At 44.3% G+C, this 17,345-nt stretch overlaps 2 protein-coding genes across 7 annotated transcripts in view; one reads left to right on the top strand and one right to left on the bottom strand.

Annotated features, from left to right (window-relative positions):
* LOC146789441 (ATP-binding cassette sub-family B member 5-like) overlaps positions 1 to 17,345 on the top strand; it is a 1,226,636-nt gene that overhangs the window by 41,781 nt on the left and 1,167,510 nt on the right. The gene's annotated exons all lie outside the window — the stretch shown is intronic.
* Positions 1 to 17,345, bottom strand: part of LOC146789442 (uncharacterized) — a 379,805-nt gene that overhangs the window by 77,181 nt on the left and 285,279 nt on the right. For 5 of the 6 annotated variants that reach the window (XM_085631585.1, XM_085631584.1, XM_085631586.1 and 2 more), the window contains exons 4-5: positions 15,475 to 15,537; positions 4,634 to 4,838 (exon numbers count right to left, since the gene is read on the bottom strand). In XM_085631585.1, coding sequence (XP_085487711.1) covers positions 4,775 to 4,838; positions 15,475 to 15,537 — 127 coding nt within the window. In that variant the 3' untranslated portion in view covers positions 4,634 to 4,774. The remainder of the gene's footprint in view (positions 1 to 4,633; positions 4,839 to 15,474; positions 15,538 to 17,345) is intronic. The other variant, XM_085631590.1, reaches the window with a different exon arrangement.

Raw genomic sequence — 17,345 nt, 5'->3', positions numbered from 1 at the left:
ATACTCCATTACTTCATGCCTTGCAGAGCGAGCAGTGCATGCACGCTGCCGCTATAGGCTCGACCTAAAAAGCACCCAAACATCGGTTAACATTGAAAATTGTCTGAGTTAAAAAAAACAAGGGTGAATGGGGAGATGTAAATATAATGCAGCTGAGCAATAGGGTTCGAGTCTGACGGGAGACTCAATATCCTGTAATTGGTGCGGGGGACAAGGGAGATAGCAGGAAGAATGGAGCAGCCGACTTTGAAGCTCGGGAACCACATTCGAGCCTGAGCTCCAATACTGTCAGAGTGCAGGACAAAAGTTTTAAAAAAACATGCAGTTGCCAAACATGCAAATGGGAGAGACAAATGCTGCATAACATGCGAGCACAGGCAAACAGTAACAGAGCAGGAAACCAAGAAAAAGATAGCCCCCCAAGGAACAGATAAACAACCACAGCGTAATGATGCCATACTTAGTCCCTGCTCCATGAGAGGAACGGAAGAGAAAAAGGAGGAACAAAGAGGAACAAAGAAGAAGGACTGGCCACCAGCACGCTAACAGCACGCAAGGATTTTTAAAGGACAATGACATAAACAAATGGAAAGCAATAGCAAGCAATAGGCAAGTGCTGTCTAGGCTCGACCCAAAAAGGAGTAGGGAGCTCAGTTAAAACACTGGTGTTGGAAGTTGATAGGTCAGAGGAAAAAATCATCAATGTACTTATATTGATGTATCATCCCTTCTGGTTTGCCAAGCCAAATGCCTTTTAATTGCAAGTAAATGTATTCCACTTTGCTGTTTGTGATTTGATGTGGTTCATTCTTCTCAGCCCACTTGGTGCACCCTTTAGATGGCATTTGATTCGACCATCCACTTGTATTAATAAAAAGAAACAGCAGATCTTTTCCTAATCCTATTTCCTTGTGAGAATCACTGAGGTCTATGGGTAGAAATCAACACACCTAGTAGGCAGAAAAGTGAGTGGTGATGCATGTCAAGAAAGCTGGGTATATGTATATTTAGTTATTTAATGTTAGATCACATATGTTTGCCTAGAGGCAGCCGTTTCTCAGTCGATCTTGTTATGCATGTTCCACACCACACACTTTTAACCCAAGCCAATGGCCTTGTGCTGGCAGTGTTCGATGGGCCCCAAAACTCTGGTTCTGTAGGAACTTTCCCATTCAGTTTGGGTTTATTGCTAATACCTATACTACCTTATCCCCAAACCATTTCAGAAGCGATCAAGAAACCGGCTGCAACCGCAGGAGATCTCAGCCCTAACCTGGGTTGCAGAGTCTCAAAACAACATTGTAGTAACAATGTGCCTAGAGCTGCTGACTATAGAACAGTGGAATACGTTTCGAAAAAAACTGCTCTGCTCAGCTCACCATCATGTGATTCTGGGCAGATGATCACTTAATCACCTTGTGACTAGGAAAAGAAAAGTGTGATTTGAGCTGAATAAAACCACAACAAAATATATAAACTAGCATTGGCAAAGCCAATAGGTCTCGTCTATGCAAGAGCTATTGGCTGTGTTGGCCTGCTATACACCAGTGTGGTTGCTGTTCACCATGGCTAAATGTTTGTGGCATAGAGGAGAGTCATGTGGAGTGTCATAGAGCAGAATGGCGAAGAGTGGAGTAGAGTGTTGTAGAGTGGAGTGGCAGAGAGTGTCTTGAATTGGAGTAGCATAGTGTGGAGTTGCATAGAATGGCAAACACTGGAGTGGGATAGAGTAGAGTAGACTGGTGTATAGTGCATTGGCATGAAGTATTGTAAAGTATAATGGCATAGAGTGCAGTCGCATTGAGTGCTGTCGCATTGAATTCAGCGGCATACAATGGAGCATTGTAGAATGCAGTGGTATAGATGAGACTGGTGCATAGTAGAGTGCAGGGGTGCAGAATGGAGTGGCACAGAGTTGAGTGGCACAGATTGCAGTGGCGCAGAGTAGAGTAGCGCAGGTTAGAGTGCAGTGGTGTAGAGTAGGGTGGTGCAGAGGGTTGTGAAGTAGAGTTGAGTAATGCAGAGGGCACTGGTGCAGAGTAGAGTGAAGTGGCATAGAGTGCTGTGGCATAGAGTGCAGAGTAAAGTCAAGTGGCATAAAGTGCATTAGCGTAGAGTAGTGAAGAGTAGAGCAGCATACAGTGGTGCAGATTGGAGTATAGTGCTGTAGAGTGCAGCGGCATGGAGTGCAGCTGTGGCATAGAGTGGAGAAGTGCAGGGTAGAGTGGTGTAGAGTTCAGTGGCAGAGAGTGCAGTGTGCAGAGTAGAGTGTGGTCATCTATAGAGACTTTATCAAGGTCTCTATACTTGAACAATGTTCTGATGACAAGATAGAGATTTGTATCTTCAGAATTGATCTCTTGCCTCAGGAGTGCTGGAAAGGTGCCCTGATGTATCGCACCCCTGGACCCCTCCGTGATTTTACATCCCAGTTAATGGACTTTATTGCGCCCCACACCATTTCTACCAAACACTTCCTATTGTTTAGAGACATTAATATGTATAGTGAACTGGCCTCCAATGCGGACGCCTCCATGTTGCATGACGATCTGGCCACTATAGGACTGAACAAGATTAATGAAAGCTCAACCCATTTGGCAGGACACACATTGGATCTTGTACTGTCCAACTCCCTGCATATTTATTCGGAGGCTTCCCGCCCTTTGGTATGGTCACATCTTACTCTGATTGGCTTTCAAATTTCAGGGGCTGAAGCGGAGATCATCTGCTCAAATGTCTCCCATAGCTATAGAAGACAGTGTTGTCAAATTAGCCCAGACACCTTTATAAATAAGTTCTCGGCGGATTCGTTTGGGGAGTCGAGGAATAACAACTGCAGCTTAACTGTCTACGACAAAGCAGTAAAATCGGCTATAGACAGGCCGGCCCCTTCTGAAACAGCAACTTAATAATGCATGTCGGCTACACGCAGCATGGCACCCTCAGGAATTATGTAAGGAGAGAACTCTCTGCAAAAACTTAGAGAAACACTAATGTCGCACACATCACCAGAATGATAAGAAAATCTACAAGGTTTCCTTAGCTGGTTATCATAAAAACTTTAAAAAGTTCAATCAGACAGGAAATTCTTCTAAAGAATTATACTGGATACTAAAATCTTTCATCAATCCGAGGGCCTGTTCAAGTGAAATCCCCCCCGTCGCAAACCATTTTGAACATAAAATCAATTTGATTTATGACAAATTCATGGCGCTAGAGATGCTTCCAGTGAAACAATACATTTCACCCCACCTATCTCGGATAATATCCAATCATTGGACAGTTTTACTCCATTTACAGAGGACCTGGTTGAGTCAATGCTGAAAGCAGCGAAATCTGGGTCACCCACAGATTTAATTCCAGCCAGAATCTCCTCCCTATTACATAAGCAACTAGCTCCCGCTATCTGCCCGATACTCAATCTCTCCATGAGTGAAGGCCTATTCCCATCAGAGTGGAAAGCTGCACATATAATCCCCATCTGGAAAAAGGCGAACGCCCCAGTAGAGGATTTATCAAACTACCGCCCTATTTCCCTCCTGCCCATCTTAAGCAAACTTCTGGAAAAACAGATTGATAAATTACTCTCGAAATACATTGAGTCCTCAGGGTGCTTGATCCCTCACGATCAGGTTTCACACCAACATATAGCAGAGTCTGCACTGAATGCTGTTACAGATGGTATTAGACACTTCCTTGATAATGGTCAGACGGTTCTGCTGGTGCTACTTGATCTGTCAGCAGCTTTTGACACAGTATTCCACTCCAACTTGCTCCAGAGACTTAAAGAGATTGGGATCTGCGGACAAGCTTTGGCTTGGATTTCCAACTTCCCATCACACCGTGCTCAGACTATTATTCTTGGATCCTTTTGGTCTCGTACAATGGAGCGTAATATGGAAGTATCTCAGAGATCCTGTCTCAGCCCCACTCTATTTAATATTTATGTGGCCCCCCTCGCTAAAATACTTAGAGAATTCAGCTTTCTTCTGATCTCATATGCTGATGCTATGCAGCTTCTACTTTCATTCACCAGAAATACCCCGAACACCCAGTCTCGTTTCTCTGAGGGTATTAGAGCAATCGCTTCTTGGATGACGGAAACTTTTCTCCAGCTGAATGCTGGGAAAACAAAGATCATGCTCTTCTGGGACGCCCTTTCGCTTTGGTCTCCTGAATGGTGGCCTTCTGAGATGGGCACAGCCCCCACCCCTAAGACAGTAGTTAAGAATTTGGGTGTCCGTCTTGACAAGAAACTCACAAGAAGGTTTAGGTGATGGCCACCGCTGGCTCTTGTTTCAATATGTTGAGCCTCTTGTGCAGAGTTTTCCCTCTCCTTCCCCTTTCTGTGCATAAAACACAAATTGAGGCACTTGTGACGAGCCGTCTGGACTATTGCAGGGCCTTTATGATTGCAGCAAATGATTCTTATTTAAATAGACTCCAGGTGATAAAAAAACACTGCTGCTGTCTTGTTAGGAATGTACCAAATAGAGCTGCCTCCCTCCTCCTCCTGCGTCAACTCCATTGGCTGCTGATACGCAAGAGAGTCAAATTCAAGATTTGTTGTAGTGTACACAAAGCTTTGAATGGCAGAGGTATTGCTTATTTAACAGAAAAATGTATTCCTTACCAGCCAAATAGATCCCTTCGCTCAGTAGAAAAATCCCTGCTTGTAATTCCTCGTTTCATGAAAGCCCATACAGATGGTAAAGCATTCTTTTATTTGGCCCCTGAGTACTGGAATCAGCTACCGGCACATATTAGAAAATGTTCATATTATTTTCTCTGTAGGAATCTTCTTCAGACAGAACTCTTCTGAGTTTAGGTCTCTTGATCTATAAATTAAATTATAAATTAAAATTAAATTAGAGTGTCAGAGTGCAGTGGTGTAGAATGAATTGTATTGTATTGTAATTGCATTTATATAGCGCTTACTACTCCTGACGAGGCGTTGAATCGCTTTTTGGCGAGTAGCACACTACTCCAGAACCCAAAAGGATTTGTGGTGAATTAGTATAGTGAAATATGAAATTAATTTGAGTGGTGGATATGTTAGTCTGTTATTTGGATTGAGAAGGATAGTGGAGGGATAGAAGAGGGAAAGGTTTGCATTTATATAGTGCTAGCTACCCCTAGTGAGGTGTTAAAGTGCTTTTTGGCGGGTAGCACACTACTCCGGAACCCAAACAGAATTAGTGGTGAATTAGTCTAGGGAAATATGAAATTAATTTGAGGGATGGACATGTTTGTCTGTCATTTGGATTGAAAGGATAGTGGAGGGATGGAAGAGGAAAGGGGTTGGATTTATATACTGCTTGCTACCCCTGATGAGACATTAAACCCGTTCTGGCGAGTAGCACGCTACTTCGGAACCCAAACGGGATTAGAAGGGAATTAATATTGGGAAATATTAAATGAATTTGAGCTGTGGACATGTTAGTCTGTTATTTGAATAGAAAAGGAATAGTTAGGAGATAGAAGATGGAAGGGTCTAGGAAGTTTTTTGTGTGGCTTTTGTTTGAGATTTCTTAGCAGTAGGAGGTAGTTTGAGATGAGTAAAGGGGAGGTGGAGGGGGAAGAGGGAAGGGTTTAGAAAATAATGTTTGGGAGATCTGAATAGTAAAAGAGGTATGAGATAATGCAAGGAGGGGTAGAGGAGAGAAGAGTCTAGAAAGGATTATTTGGTGGTTCACAGTAGTGGTATGGGGGTTCGGGATGAATGAGAGTGTGGCGGTAAAGGATATATTGAGAGAGGTATAGGGTGATAAATAGGGTAGTGCATTGAGAAGTAGTAGAATGAGGTTTGAGATGAGTCAGAGACTTGAGGTAGAGGATATATTGAGAGCGGTATAGGGTGAGAAATGGGGTAGTGCATTGGAGAGAGTAGTAATATGAGGTTTGAGAAGAGTCAGAGTTGAGGTACCAGCAGATAAGCTATACTCCAGTGATAAACATGGTCTTCACTAGCTTGAGAAGGCTGTCAAGTTTTCAAAACTGTGGAAGGGTAATTTGTTATTCACATACCTCAATATAGACCCCAGTCAGCGATGGGAAACGCTAGACAGCCAACAGCAATATAAAACTTGGCAGACTCTGTGCTATACAAATGGCACAACCAATATAACATGACTATTTACAGCCTAGCAGCCCTGCTGGGACTTGCCATTAGCATCTTTATGCACACACACACAACCATAAAAATTCAGCAGTTAGAGTTATTTCAAGTAACTATAGCCCGTGCCCTAAGGTGACCATATCTCGTGCCCCGCCATGCAGTTTTCTCATCAATAATTTTATAGCAAATGTTGCAGTGATATTATCAATGCTACAAAGTCACACAAGGAGGTACGGGGGGGCTTAATAGGTCCAGCATATGGTCCCCAATCATAAGCTAAAGATGAAAGGTATAATGTTCCTAGGGGCGGAAGGGAGGAGAAGCATGTCAGACCACGTCAGTGATGGCAGTTGTTAAAAGGTGCTATAAAGGTCAAGCTACTTAGTGCTTGTCCACGGATAGCTCCAATAAGGAGCAAAAGCACTCACACACCCCTATGTGTGTCATGCTTCATCATAGGGCAGCTCCTCGTTCGGCCGGCGCTTCAATGCCCAACGGGCCCCACTAGGGGGCTCTTTGCCAGAGGTCTTCTTGGTTTTGCCGTCGTGAAGCTAGATGGTATTTTTAAAAACCACACCGTTAACAAAACGTGTTATCGTTTGGTTTTCACTGTTTAAATAGCAGCTGTAGTTTTGCTCCTTGGACCTCCCATTAACACTCTCTGGTAGCTGAGGTGGTGACGTCACTCAATTTGGTGCCATCACTCACAACTCGATTGCACCAACTCATTATGTATGCGTAAGAGAACTGGAATTAGCCGATATATTTTTTATGTGTACTTGGAACAACAGGGCAGGTAGGTTGGAGATGTGCCTTGTGTGCTTCCATACTTTGTAACAAGTTGCCAGTGTAAACAGAAGAAAAGTCACTATTGTGTGAGTTCAGAAAAACATTAAAATACATATTTTGCACAACTGATTTTTAACTAGCCCACTGTTACGTGCGCATTGGTGATCGGAGGCAATTTAGTCTGCGCCAGTGCCTTATAAATAATACATTCATGTTAAAAATTCTTGCAAAAATATACACAAGCCCACAACACAAACGCTGTTGACTTTAAAAACAAACATTGGCAATTCCAAGAACTCGAGCTTTTAAGTTGTCTATGAACATTTTAAGGTAAAAGCAATACAGGATTACACAGAGCAGAGGGCGTGTGTTAGTCTAGGCAGCCATTCCAGTGAAGTGACTTATTCATTGAGTCGTCTATCCCCCTGGCCTTGACTAACAGTACATTTTTCTGAAGATGACTTGTAAATGGGTTGGGGGAGCTTTCACTTGAAGGTGGGTGATTCCCGGTCAACACAAAACAGTCATGCAGCCAAACACCTGGGGCCATATTGCACAAAGTGCCCCACCGGCAGTGTGGGTGAGTGCATCCACTCAGGGGGCGTTGCTTAGCCAGTGAGATTCAGGGTGTGCGAATCTCAAATTTCCCAACCAAAGAAGCAGTGGGCTGCAGGTTGAACGAGTGAGATGAGCAAAGTTCGGGAAAGACTGGTCCCATGAGGAGCGGGGTCAGTACTGATTTACATTAAATGGGCCTCGGGCTGTTTTAGAGTTTGGTAATAGATCTTAAGGCGACGGAGTACCTTGTCCGCCAAACTCAAGGTCAGCCCTCCCGATTTGGAGTTGGGTGCACCGCAAGTTATACGCCGACAGAGTAGAATTTACTCAGTTGGTGGAAAACTTCCTTTGACAGCCCGATGGAGAAGGAGTCAGCGGAGATAATTCATCTGACTGTCCGTCCTGTATAGTGTGGACGGTTGGATGGACTTTTAAATGTTTTATTTATTTTCTATCACTGCCAAGCAAGGGTGTCGTGAACTCCATGCTTTAGCGGCATCATTGGGAGTGGGGTTCTTTCAACTCAGCAGACAAAAGCTAAAGAGCAAGCAGGAGACAGGGAGGAAAAAATAAATATGGGTAAACAGAAAGGGAAAAAATGTTAAATGGAAGGAATGGCAAATGGGAGGATGGATGCATCAGTGGGTGGATGAATGAGTTGGTGGATGGATGAATGAGTGAAAGGATGAGTTGGTGAAAGGATGAGTGAATAGATGTGTGGATGGAAGGTAAAAGGATGGAAGATTACAAGGGTGGATGAGTAACTGAATGGTCATGTAGGTGGACAATTGAAAGGATGACAGATTAAAGGGGTGGGTGTATGAGTGAGTGACTGGGTAGGTCGATGGACAGGTGAAAGTGAAGGGATGGATGGATGAAAGGGTGAAAAGATGAACAAATGGATGGTATAGTGAAGGGCAGAGTGAATGGATGCCAAAGTGTATGGATGGAAGGCAGAGTGAATGGATGGACATCAAAGTGAATGGATGCCAAAGTGGGTGGATGGAAGGATATCAAAGTGGATGATGGATGGATGGCAAAATAGATGGATAGATGAAAAGCAGAGTGGGTGGATGGATAGCGGAGTAGATGAATGGATGCATGGCACAAAGGATGCAAGGCAGAGTGCATAGGTGTAGAAAGCTGGGTTTCTGTTGCAGTAACCCCCCAATTTTTTTCCAGATTTCTGATGCACGTTGAGTTGATGTGCACTGTGTCCCTACCAATCAGGTTCCTAGGGCCTGTGTTCTTTCCCAAAACTGTATCTTTGTACCACCAATTGGCACCTCGCTGGCCACATGTATGTCCCTTGTAAAAGGTGCCATGGGTACAAAGGGCACTGTTACCAGGGAAGGCTTCTAAGGGCTTCAGCACATATTGTGCCACCCTTAGAGATTCTGTACCTTAACACACTCCCACTGCCATTGCAGGCTGCGTCTTTTGGTACAGAGAAATGTGAAGAGTCGACATGGCACACTGTGTGCCATGCCTGCAACCCACTGCCTATGGTATAGGTAAGACACCCATCAATCTGGGTGCACTATACCACTGGTGAGGGTACAGTTGCATGAGCACTGTACCCCTACAGTTTCTAAGTCTATTCTTAGACATTGTAAGTGCAGTAAAGCCATAAAGACTATATGGTCTGTGATTTTGTCATTGTGAACTCTACAGCACCATAATGGCTTTACCGAATACTGGGAAGTTTGGTAGCAAATTTCTCAGCATAATATACCCACACTGATGCCAGTGTGGGATTTAATATACAATGCACTCAGAGGGCATCTTAGAGATGCCCTCTAAAAACGAACAGCCTCAGATGGGTTCCCTGACTGGTAAACACCAGCCTGCCACCACAAGACATTTTTCTGGACCCCTGGGCTGGGAGCCTTGGCTCCTGGACGCAAAAACTGAGACTTTCCTGGGTGGCAATGTTCACAAGTCTCACAGGTCAGGAAGAGCCATCTGTGGCAGGTGAGCTTCAAAGGCCTTGCTGCCTTTGTAACGTGACCCCAGCCTCTCCTGCTATCAGGAGCAGGCCCCCTTCCTGTCTCACCCCCTTTTCGGCAGGAAGACAGGTGGGAACAATTTGAGCAGCCCAGAAGGTGTGCCCACCCCTGCCAACCCCACCCCTCAGGTAGGGGAGGCTAGGTGAAGCCCACTCTTCAGTGTCTGCAAGATGGCAGCCACTCTCCAATCAGGAGTAGGGATTGTTCTCCCTCCCCCACGTAGAGTGAGCACAGTGAGGGTGTAGTCACCCTAAAGTCAGTAGCCCATTAGCTACTGACCTCAAGACCCCTAAACCGTCCCTTAAATACAGTATTTAGGGGGCAGCCCTGAACCAAGAAGACAGAGTCCTGCAGCCTACAAAGAAGAAGGACGAAAGAAGACACCCAGCAGTGGAGACTGCAGAGAAGAACTGACTTGGACCTAGCCCTACAGGCCTGTCTGCAGTTTCCAGAGATCCTGTGCCAAAAGTCAGCTTATCCTGCAGCCAGCAACCTCCAGAACCCTAGGGAGGACTGACTGCCTTCCAAAAAGACTGAATCTCCTGTGAAAAGCAGCTCTGTTAAAAAGAATCTCCGAAGCAAGACTCCGAGCCTGCTGAAGACAAAGAAACCTGACAACTGGAACCACCACTGCACCCGTCCCCTATGGCCTGAGTCCGAGCGGCCCACTAGTCCCAGCAAGGTCCCCCAGTGCTCCAGAGTCTGAGTCCACTGTGGGTTGACCCCTACAGGACTTCCCAACGTCTCTGGATAAAGACACCCTCAACCACGAGTGGCCCGGTAATGTAAAATATGACTTCAAAAGGCACCGCTGCATCCGGCTTCCTTGTGCCCTGGAGATGAGGACTTGAGGTGCATATACATCCTGAGCCCAGCAACTTACCTGCCAAGCTGTTGGTTCCTCCCATAAGGCTTCTTGGACAGAGCCTGCAGCCAAAATTCCCAGCAACTCCCATTGAAAACAACGGGGCACCCAATGCAAAAACAGCACCCTGCACCTGGCACTTCCTGTGCCACTGTGGGTGCACTTTTTGTGTTAACTTGAATCCCTCTTTGCCCTGATCTTAAGCCCAGGAGCTTGCTCACTCAACCTTGCGGCCTGCTCGTGAGCAGCCATCAACCAGAGGCCCCATACCCCACCATTGGATAACATTTTAGAGTGGCATAGAGAGCAGTGGCGTAGAGTACAGTGATGCAGAGTAGAGTGCTGAAGCATAAAGTGCAGTGACATAGAGTGCATTTGTGTACAGTGCATTGGCGTAGAGAGCAGTGGTTAAGAGTAGAGTGGCGTAGAGTGCTGTGGCATGGAGTGAAGTGATGCAGAGTGGAGTAGAGTGACATAGAGTGCAGTAACACATAGTAGATTGTTTCAGAGTAGAGTGAAGTGGTGTAGAGTGGAGTGGTGCATGGTAGAGCGAAAATGCATAGAGTGTAATGGTGCAGAATAAAGTGGTGTAGAGTGCAGTGGCATAGAGTGCAGAGTAGATTAGAGTGGCGTACAGTGGAATGGTGTAGAGTGCAGGGGCATAGAGTTGAGTGTTACAGAGTAAAGTCCATTGGTGTGGAGTGTATTGGCATAGAGTGCAGTGTTTTAGAGCAGCGCAGAGTACAGAGGCGTAGAGTAGATTGGTGTGGCCTAGACTGGAGTGCTGTAGAGTGCAGTGGCAAAGAGTGCAGTGGCATAGAGTACAATGGTGAAAGTGCATTGTCATAGAGTAGAGTGGTACAGGGTAGAGTAAAGAGGCATAGATTGAAGTGGCATAGAGTGCAGTGGCAGAGATTGGAGTGGTACAGAGAAAGAAAAGTAAACAAGCACCTCTGGCGACAGCGCCTGACACTTGATCGCGGTCTTTGAATACACAGCAAATGTGACAAGTTAAGAACAAGATTTAAAGGACTGTTCACAGAAATGGAGTTCATGGTAGAATAAAAGAAACACAGTTTAGTCAACGGGAGGGACAAACTGAACCTAAAGCCAGCAAATAGAAAGACAGAAAATATGAGCTACAAACCATAAAGCCAATGGTAGTCAACATGTGGAATGCATTCCAAGGCCAACATTCTGTAAGCCCCCAAAATGTCTTAAAAACCAGACAGCTGTGCTGTCTGGCATGCCGTAATCTAAAAAGGAAACACATCAACAATGGCGGGGATTGTGACGGATGGCCTCAGGGAGGGTGAAGGGAGAGGGAGAATTACAGTGGAGGCAGCAAAATGGATGAACTCCGGCTGAAAATCCCTATACCTATTTTATACACAAACGTTTAGAAAAATCGAAAGGTCTTGGCTAACACCAGATCTTTAAAAAATGCTCTTCTGTCTAGCGTTGGCTGCCAGCCTGTTGCCTTCACTCATGTGTTTTTTGTAATGTTTTTGTAAATCGTTATTACAAATAGATTCAGATGGTTGAAAAGATAAATAGAGAGGCTGGCAAAGACCACTAAAGAGGTTGTATAAATAGATAGATATCTATCTACCTCTCTACTTGTCTAGATAGATAGATAGATGGACAGAAAGATAGATAGATAGATAGATAGATAGATAGATAGATAGATAGATAGATAGATAGATAGATAGATAGATAGATAGATAGATAGATAGATAGATAGATAGATAGATAGATAGATAGATAGATAGATAGATAGATAGATAGATCGATCGATCGATCGATCGATCGATAGATCGATCGATCGATCGATCGATCGATCGATAGATCGATCGATCGATCGATCGATCGATCGATCGATAGATAGATAGATAGATAGATAGATAGATAAGGACATTTACATAATTGGCACAGGTACAAATAGTAAAATAACAATTAAATGTCTAGATAAGCAGGACATACAAGAGCACTGTAAGCAAACCAGAAAGCCAAACAAGCAGGACATATATGCTAAATTGATATTTAAATATAACTGTAGTCCTCAATTAAATGCGTACCAGCATGACATACATCAGGGCAGTTATAAATACATTTAATTGCATGCATATTATGGAGAAGATAACTTTATAAAGAACATTTTTAACTAGACACAGTTGGACTTGGCCCTTTTTGTAGGGTTATCCCCAAACGTTTTGCTTCTTTCTCTTATTTTTTTCTGACCTGCTGTTGTTGGCTTTGAGACTCTGGGCACCTAGCCACTGCCAGTGCTAAAGTGCATATGCTCTCTAGATAAATTGTGTTTACAATTGGTTCTCCCTGATTGGCATACTTGATTTACTGGTAAACCCCTAGTAAAGTGCACTGAGTGTGCCAGGGCCTGTAAATCAAATGCTACTAGTGGGCTTGCAGCACTGGTTGTGCCACCCATGAGTAGCCCTGAAAATGTATCTCAGACCTGCCACTGCAGTGTCTGTGCTCAGTTGTTTAACTCCCATGCCGATCTGGCAAGTGCACTCACTTGCCAGGCCCTAACCTTCCCTTTTCTTACATGTAAGGCACCCCTATGGTAGGCCCAAGGTAACCCCCTGGGCAGGGTGAAGTGTTTGTGAAAGGTAGGACATGTACTGGTGTATGTGACATGTCCTGATAGTGAAATACTGCCAATTTAGTTTTTCAGTATTGAAAGGCTATCTTACAAGTATAACTTCCCATTGGGACAAGATAGAGAAATAAAGTATAGGCTCTCTGCACGCAGAATTTAATAACACATCATTTAGTAAAGATGGTTTTTAAGTTGTGTGTTTGAAAATGCCACTTTTAGAAGGTGAGAATTTTCCTGTTTAACCATTCTGTGTTCCTATGCCTGTTTGTGTATTGCCTGTCTGGGTTTGGAATGACAGGGGCTGGGGATGTGCATTCACTGTAGACTGCCACGGGGGGTTGATGTGTGCCTGGCCCTTCCTTGATGATTCAGAGCTGAGCTGAATAGACCTTGGCTTGATTTAGAGTAGTGGGAGGAGTTTTCCTTGCAGCTGAATAGGGCCTGTCTCCCTTGCACAATGCTGTCTCCACCCCCTGTGGTCATACTGCACCAGTGAAGATAGAACTGGTTTGGACTGGTCTCAGAGACCCTTGCTCAAAGAGAACAAAGATATTTTGGGGTATAAGTATTACACCTGAAACCCCAGAACTTTAGATTACTTCAAGGAACAAGAGGACCCTACCAAGGAGAAGAGCTGGAGAGCTGTAAGGTGGAGTACTGCCCCTTTGCTGTGTGCTATGTCGGGTTGGCCTACAGTTGCTGCTTCTGTCTATGGTGGAGATAAAGGACTGACTCTTTTTGCCCTGCTGTGGCATCCTGCTTGTGAAAGGATTCTCCAAGGGCCTGTGTGCGCTGGCCTTCTGTTTCTAAAGACTCAGGGACATCAAAGTCTTCATCCTGTGTACTATGCTTTTTTTTTTTACTTCACACGATCTGTTTATATTGGTCTAAACTCCCTTGTGCTGCTGGGGGAGTTGGTGTGCTCTTCAAGAAATTCACTGAGCGCTGGCTTGCCAAACCCTAGCTGAGAAGGTGCTTACTGAATTAACCAGTGCAGTGAGCGTTGTTCCGTTCACTTTAGAGCAAAACATGTGTTGAGCGCTTTACTTTTCCAGGCGGGAGGAGCGTTTGTTTGCTCTGCTCCCTGATCAGTGTGTGTGGGAAGCGCGGTTTTCACTTGAAGAGCTCTGTGCCAGTTTTCAGCCCATGCCACACTGCATCCACAAGAAGTACAGCCAGGGCTCTGCTTACTTGGCCCTCGGCTGTACAGATCTACAGGGCAGAAGCCGCAGGTCGGAGCGGCTCACCTCCAAATAGCGCGGCACTGAGAGCCTTGGTCAGAGCTGCCGAGGAAACCGCCCAAGTAGGAAGGGATTCAGGCCTGGAGTTCCCCTTGTTGCTGGGCCAGCCACTGCAGGAGAATTGGAAGTCCGTGGTGACGGAAGTGGAGCCGACGGAGACCTCGCCCATGCCCAGCTGGCAGAAGGCTGCATCAAGCTCAGTGGCCCTCCCTGGCAGCCAGGGCAGTACAGAGCTACTTGTGAGAATACTCAGGCCCACAATGGGTTAAGGTACCGTAGAAGTATTTCTTTGGGGATTTAAATATCATGGCCGGCAGCAGCTGCCACGCGCATTCGCGAGCAGCTGCACTTTGTTCAAATTGAGGATGCGGGGGACAAAGTGAGGTCTCTCCACCAACATGGGCATCTTTGCTTTTGGAAATTACCCAGATTGCTCCTAACAGGAGTGCAGGTGTAACAGGAGTGCAGGTGTTCCTGCACTCCCCATTTCCTGATGCCTGGCGCCCACATTCACGAAAGATATTGTGGATGTTTCACTCGGACTGAAGTTGTGTCTGCCTGCACGGTGGCATAGAACTGTAGTGGTTGAAACCCCAATTGTGTTAGGGGTAAGTGCCTAGTGATCTATAGGATTACCGCCTAAAGTGATCTTCTGCATTTTCGTGACAAAATGATGGATGGTCTAAATATGCCTACATAGTACAAAATGATTTATGCCCTACTTGTGTCACCGTAGCAAGGTGATGTATGACCTATGTGATATCAGGAAAAGCGCCTAGTCGAGCAGTGATTTATGTGATGTGGTCTGATGTGCTTTACATGCCACAAAGTGATTTATGGTCTAATGTGTTTTTATGTACAATACAAAGGGGATTTTTGATACAACCTTGTGTGGAGTCTCTTTTTGTGGTGTGCTTAGTGTGTCACAGGTGTGTGCGTTACACAAATTCTTTATACATTGCCTCTGGGATAAGCCTGACTGCTCTGCCAAGCTACCAAGGGGGTGTGTAGGGGTTATCATGGGTGTTAAACTCCCTTGTCCTGACTAGAGTGGTGGTTTCTGTCTTAGGTGCATTTGCTATCCTGTGATATGCGCCAGCAGTCAGATAAAAAAAGGCCTCTCCAAATGAAATTTACAACAGCATTAGCATTACACTGGAACTGATAAAGCAGGAATATGTTGACATCGAAAGCATTGTGCTATCACTGCAGTCTCCAAACACAAAGGTAAAACTAAAGTAAAAAATAAAGTACAAAACAAAGGCAACTACCTTGTGTGCAGATATGCTCCTTGTGAAAGAGTAAAATGTAGTCTCATTGCACCATGATGTATGCTGTAGTGGGTGGAAGCAAAATGTGAATCACACAACAGATCAATAGATGAAGATAGCTAGCTGAAAGTCCCTTTAAGTAAGTATACTATACCATTAATTTTAGTAAAAGCAAAAGGTCTTTGCTAACACTAGCCATAAACAATATGCTGGGGGGTGGTCTAGCAGCATGCATAGAAGGATGTAATGGCATCAGGGACACAAATAAAGATAAAACAAGGAGCAAGAATGGCACTCCCAAGGAGTGGTAAAGAGTTCAATTACATCAGCAAATGAATGGTAGAATAGTGGGACAAAGACAGCCTATGGAGAAAACCACACAGTAAAATGCACAGAACTGAGATAGACAGGAAAGCCATCTAATCATGAACAAGCTTTGACTCTGTGGGATATTGTATACAATTCTGCTTGCGTCAGACAGCTGGAGCTGTCTGTATAGAGACAGCAAAAACAAGACCACAAGCCTGCCCCATCTATGCATTAAGGATCTAAAACCCTCCGTTTATGAACAAAGTACCTGGTATAACATCCCCTTATCACAATCTGAGCCACCTAAATCCTGCTCTTAAATAAAAAAAGAGCTGAAGACACACCTCTTTAATGCACACTACATCACAATGCATTAACAGTCCACTTCTGTTTTCAGAACCCTACTTGCTGGCTTTATCTTTGCCTTTGACCTTATGCAGCACCCCAGTACCTTTTGGCTATATTTAGTGAACATAAATATCACATGTACACATAGCCTTTTAGATTTCTATTTGTCTTGATATCCACAGCTGTTCTACCTTTTGCCCCATTGCTTTTTTCAGCTGTACTCAGAGTAAGCACTTACCTATCTGCTTACTTAGACCACATTACTTAACCCTTTATCTGATGAGGTTTTTCCACCCCAATGCTGAGCACTTTTTTGCCTAATTGGGGTCCCTCACTCCATAACTTTTTTTTCATACGTGACGTAGCCACGAAAAATGTGTGTCCTTTCTCTCAACATCATTGGGATTCTAAAGGTACCCAAGGTCTGTGGATTTGCCTGGAGGGGACTGAGAAAATATGCAAAATATAGCTAGATTTTGGGTTTTTGAGGAAAAATGATGAAAAGCTGCTGCGCAAAAAAGTGTTTATTATTTTCCCTAAAATTGGCATCAATTAAAGGTTTGCTCTGCTAAAATCACCATCTACCCAGCTTTTAGGAACATGCAGAGCTGTATTAAAAACAGTCTTTACTACAGTTTTACCTCTTTTCAAAGAAGTTGCCATTTTTCCTATTAATTGAACCTTCTTCCAGTTTGAGGTGGACACAGGTTTGAAACTCATGGGTGATGCGGGAAAGCTATACATTTCTGTAAATTAGACACATATCTGAATTCACCAAAGAGTTATTTTCGCTTAAGGTTTTCCCAGAGAAACTAACTATTAAAATGGTAGAAATATTGAAAATCAGTAGGAGAAAAAAAATCTTTTCAACTAAAACATCTTGCCATGACGGCTGATTTACAAAAGCAATATACAGTTTTGTCGTAAGACCCTTCTGATCTCGGGGATATATAGTGTTTGTAGGGTCTCCAAGAACATGAGTTACTCAGAGCCACCAACTGAGCTGCACCTTACAATGGCTTTTTATTGTGCACAGAGTATGGAGCAATTCATAAGGTAACACATAAAGAGTGAAAAATGAGTATGAAGGAGCCTCTTTGAATTTGTGGGTATTTATTTATTTGTATTTATTTGAAAAGTTTTATAGAGCGTGAACAAGACCCAAAGGGGTATCAGAACACTGTGCAAAGTTGGCACCAGCAAGTATACAAAAC

The sequence above is a fragment of the Triturus cristatus genome, chromosome 10, assembly GCF_964204655.1.
Source record: "Triturus cristatus chromosome 10, aTriCri1.1, whole genome shotgun sequence".
Taxonomy (NCBI): domain Eukaryota; kingdom Metazoa; phylum Chordata; class Amphibia; order Caudata; family Salamandridae; genus Triturus; species Triturus cristatus.
Note: the sequence above shows the minus strand (reverse complement) of the source record. Positions and strands in the feature narration are given on the sequence as shown.